This window comes from Microcebus murinus, chromosome 1, assembly GCF_040939455.1.
Source record: "Microcebus murinus isolate Inina chromosome 1, M.murinus_Inina_mat1.0, whole genome shotgun sequence".
NCBI lineage: Eukaryota > Metazoa > Chordata > Mammalia > Primates > Cheirogaleidae > Microcebus > Microcebus murinus.
Window position 1 is genome coordinate 43909972 of NC_134104.1, and position 4729 is coordinate 43914700.

At 35.1% G+C, this 4729-nt stretch overlaps 1 protein-coding gene across 1 annotated transcript; it reads left to right on the top strand.

The window, feature by feature from the left end:
- The first annotated feature begins 384 nt into the window (after window positions 1-384).
- Window positions 385-1356, top strand: LOC105859349 (olfactory receptor 5K3). Its single transcript, XM_012743064.2, has one exon. The coding sequence runs from the start codon at window positions 385-387 to the stop codon at window positions 1354-1356; it is 972 nt and encodes a 323-aa protein (XP_012598518.2).
- The last annotated feature ends 3373 nt before the right edge of the window (window positions 1357-4729 follow it).

Below are 4729 nucleotides of genomic sequence, written 5' to 3' on the forward strand. Positions count from 1 at the left end.
GAATATATATTTTAAAATTTTAATTCTATTTTAAGAATCTTTAATACAAGACTGACACTGAAATTATTTGGAAACAATGAACCAAATATAGGTACCCTAGATTTTTATGCATAAATTCATAAAGGTGAACCTTTCCCACTTTAAGCAATCTCCTTGGAATTATCAAAATGTCCTGTGAATCCTTGGTGTCAGCTTGAGGTCATAGGCACTGACACTTTAGTAGAAAAAATGTCTCCTAGTAGTATGTGTGGATATATTTCAGAGACAGCAGGGAAAGCATGAAGAAGAAACTTTTCTACCTGTTGTAAAGAGAAGATATTGAAAGGAAAATTATATGCTTTTATATCTTATATTATGTTTTCTATCTCAACAGATAAGGTAGAGATGAGTGAGGACAATCACTCCTTGATAACTGAGTTCATCCTCATAGGATTTACAGATCACCCAGAGCTGAAGACCCTTCTGTTTGTGGTGTTCTTTGCCATCTATGTGATCACCATGGTGGGGAATCTTGGCTTGGTGGTGTTAATTTATACAGAACATCGTCTGCACACACCAATGTACATCTTTCTGGGCAACCTGGCTCTGATGGATTCCTGCTGCTCCTGTGCCATCACCCCCAAGATGTTAGAGAATTTCTTTTCTGAGGACAGAAGCATTTCTCTCTATGAGTGTATGGCACAATTTTACTTTCTCTGCCTTGCTGAAACTGCAGACTGCTTTCTTCTGGCAGCAATGGCCTATGACCGCTATGTGGCCATATGCAGCCCACTGCAGTATCATACCAAGATGTCAAGGAAACTCTGCATTCAGATGACCTCAGGAGCCTACATAGCTGGAAACCTGCATCCTATGATTGAAGTAGGGCTTCTATTTAGGTTAACTTTCTGTGGGTCTCATCAAATCAATCACTTTTTCTGTGATGTTCTTCCATTATACAGACTCTCCTGTGTTGACCCCTATATCAATGAATTGATACTACTTATTTTGGCGGGGTCAATTCAAGTCTTTACTATTGCTATAGTCCTAGTCTCTTATTTCTACATTCTTTTCACAATATTCACAATGAAATCCGAAAAGGGAAGAGGCAAGGCCTTATCTACTTGTGCATCTCACTTTCTCTCTGTCTCAATATTCTATGGTTCTCTTCTCTTCATGTATGCTCAACCAGGTGCAGTTAATGAAGGGGATAAAGATATACCTGTTGCTGTTTTTTATACTTTAGTAATTCCTTTATTAAACCCTTTTATTTATAGTCTAAGAAATAAGGAAGTAATAAGTGTTATGAAAAAAAATATGGAGAAGAAAAAGTTTTGTAACATTCTGAAACAAATATCCTCCCCTCTGGAAAACTGATTTCAACTTGCTTGATTTATTCTAAAGGATACTGAGAAAGCAGAAAAAGGCCACTTTGAGTATAAAATATTAAATTATTAAACATGATGATGTACAAGTCAAAAATATTGGAAAAAAGAGATTCTGCTAAAATGTTCTTCAAAGTCTAAGCTACCAGGGCTTATCAGGAATGAACTAAATCATTATTTGTGAGGTCTCAAATTGTGTCAGGATGTAGTTAGTCACAATTTTCAACAAATCCAGCAAATACTAGGAATAGTAGTATGTATAAAGGAAACCTCTATTTACTATTGTTGACAAATTTCTAGAATCCCAAAACATAATGTTGCAAACTCAGGCACAATTCAAGTTCTCAAATATTAGTACCTTCTTAAGCAGCAAAATCTGTGAGAAGTAAACACTCTACTTGAATTTGATTCTCAACTTTGAGTTCTTTCAAGAGATTATATTTGAAAATGTATTCATGCAGAATAGGTATTCTCTAAACAAGAATATTTTCACATTTAGTGTTAGTCATTTCACTCTCAAGTTCTCTAAGATAGAGTATCTGTATAATGGTAATTTATCAATCTGTGGTTGAAAACGATGCTATTCATAATGAAATCACTATAGATTTTAATTTGTTCATGTAGCTTACTTACTTGTCCATCACCTATGATCGTATAATTTCTGAATATATCAATTAAATCAAGTTGGTTTTCTCCTTGACATCATTACTTGCCTCATTTGTCATCAGGAGTACCAAATACATATGTTAATCCAATGAAAGTTATTGCTATATTCATAGGATTGATGAAAGATGAAGATGTTGTTCAAGTATAAAGGAGGCAGAAAATTTTGAAAATCCTAAACATTTAAAATATATTTATTTATCAATTAAATGTACAATGTGAAAGAAAAAATAATTTACTGAGAATGTACTACTAATATCTACTAGGCACTAAGCTAGACTTTTCACACATATTCCCTACCAGTTAGTTAGCCATTCTTTCTCATGCTTTTCCTCAGTAAAACCTCATGCTTTGAAATGCTAAATGGCTTGCCTAAGTTCATCCAGGTCTGGGAGATAGAGCTGGAGTTTGACTGAATATTGCCTTTTCAGCCGTGTGTGGTGGCTCACGCCTGTAATCCCAGCAATTCTGGGAGGCTGAGGTGGCAGGATCACTCAGGGTCAGGAGTTCAAAACCAGTATGAGCAAGAGCGGGACCCTGTCCCTACTAAAAATAGAAAGAAATTAATTGGCCAACTAAAAATATATAGAAAAAATTAGCCGGGCATGGTGGCATATGCCTGTAGTCCCAGCTACCTGGGAGGCTTGAGCCCAAGAGTTGGAGGTTGCTGTGAGCTAGGCTGACACCACTACACTCTACCCCAGACAACAGAGTGAGACTCTGTCTTAAAAAAAAAGAAAAATACTGCCTTTTCTTCACAAGCTTTTGAGTTCAGAAAATGAAGGTTATATTGCCTGTAGTATTTAATAAAGTAACATCTTAAGTAAACTGTGCCTTACAAGATGGAAAAAATATTGATATTTGGAGCGAAACAGAAATGAGCATGACCAGAGTCAATGACTATGGAAATGAGTGGGATGCTGGGAATTGAGGAGGAAGGAGGTGAACGATAGGATAGGGTCTACGAGGTGGCAAAACTGTAGGGGAGAGCTCTTGGTGACAGTGGGAAGCAAAGGTGAAAGTGTTACTGGGATCAGGTAACCGGGGATCTTAAACACCACCCTAATGAATCTTAATTTATTTAGAAGTAAGAGACATTGGAGCCTTCTTGGTAGCAGCGCAATTTGATTGATCCTTTAGAAAACTAACCTGGCAATTGATTGGAAAGAGACTAGCAATGAGACCAACCCTAATAAATCATATGTGAGGTGATGAGAGTTGGAACTGAAGAATACTCTAAGAAAGGAGAGGGCTGCACAGATATAAGCAATATTTTAAATGAAAAATAGTAAATTATAACTGTTAGATAATAAAACAAAAGTCTACCTTCTTTCTATATCAACCATGTCATATCTGATTTTATATTACCAGCATTCAAATAGTGCCTGACATACTTGGGCATTCAGTAAACATTTCCTTCAATATGGTTTTAATATAATTATGGTAGTTAATATGTAATGGGTTTATTATTTTTAATTTTGAATAATTAATAAATATTTTTAAATTTCTGAGTTTTAATCTTCAATATGGTAAAGACTAATAGATATAACTCATAAACAAATGTTCTTTAGGGTCTTAAATAAATTTTAAGAGTATAAAGGAATCTAGAGACCAAAAATTTTGACAAGCTCTAAGTTAGATGGATGTTGAACCTTTCAAATGCAACCTCTATTTTAGTTGTCAGAATCATATCCATTGATTTCCTTTCCCTTTTCTAATAATGCCATGATTTTTAAAAGGTACTTCTGTATCATCCACCCCTAACTCAGCAAAGGCTGAATCCCAGACTTCTATTGATAGAAGAGTTTGTGGCCTATATGGGGCCAGTGAAACAAAAGAGGTAATTTTTCTGGAAGTTTCTGAGAAATACGTTCTTTTACATTACAAGAGATCCACAAAATGGCAGCCTTCCTCTCTCTGAATGTCATGGTGTGTGGATATGAAATCTGCCACAGGCAATTTCACTTCATCATCAAGAGGGAGGGAAACCAGCCTGGTATCATCACTCAAGTCCATAGCTGAGGAAATTGCAGACAAACAGACCCAAAATCTCTGGAATAAATCATCCCTCTGGCTGTATAACCCAATAGACTTTCTTATCGCTTAAGCTTGTTTGGCAAAAAGTTGATTTATTCACAACTCAATAAATACCTACTGACAAATTCATGTCTCTTACCTATCTCTCATATTGGTCTCTGTATACTCCATTTTAAATTAATTCTCAGACATTCTTTATTTTCCTCCTTGGGGTAGCATTTATTCAATTCATCGTATTGACTTTTGCTGGGCTCTGAAAATGAATCAGTCTATTTTTCATATATCTCTGTTACATGTTCAAGTAGCAGAAAGCCTCAACCTAAAAAGCTGCTCTTTATTTTTTTTTAAATGAAATTTTGCTGAACTAATCCTCAGACATTCTTTAAGCTTACAAATAACTCTTCAGTAGTATCCCTTTTATTATTCAGTGCCCCTATTAAATTTTTTACTCTTATTACTATATTTTAATTTCTAATAATCCCACTGAAAAAATTTGAAGGACACAGAGATTTTATAACTTACCTACAGAAATATAACAGTATAGCTCAGGAATCAAACTCAGGCTACCTGGCTCTAGAATCCATGGTCTTAATCATTAAGTCATATATAGCATAAACTAAAAGTAGCAAGAAAGGAAATTTTTTAAAAGTCTAAGCTGTGAAGTA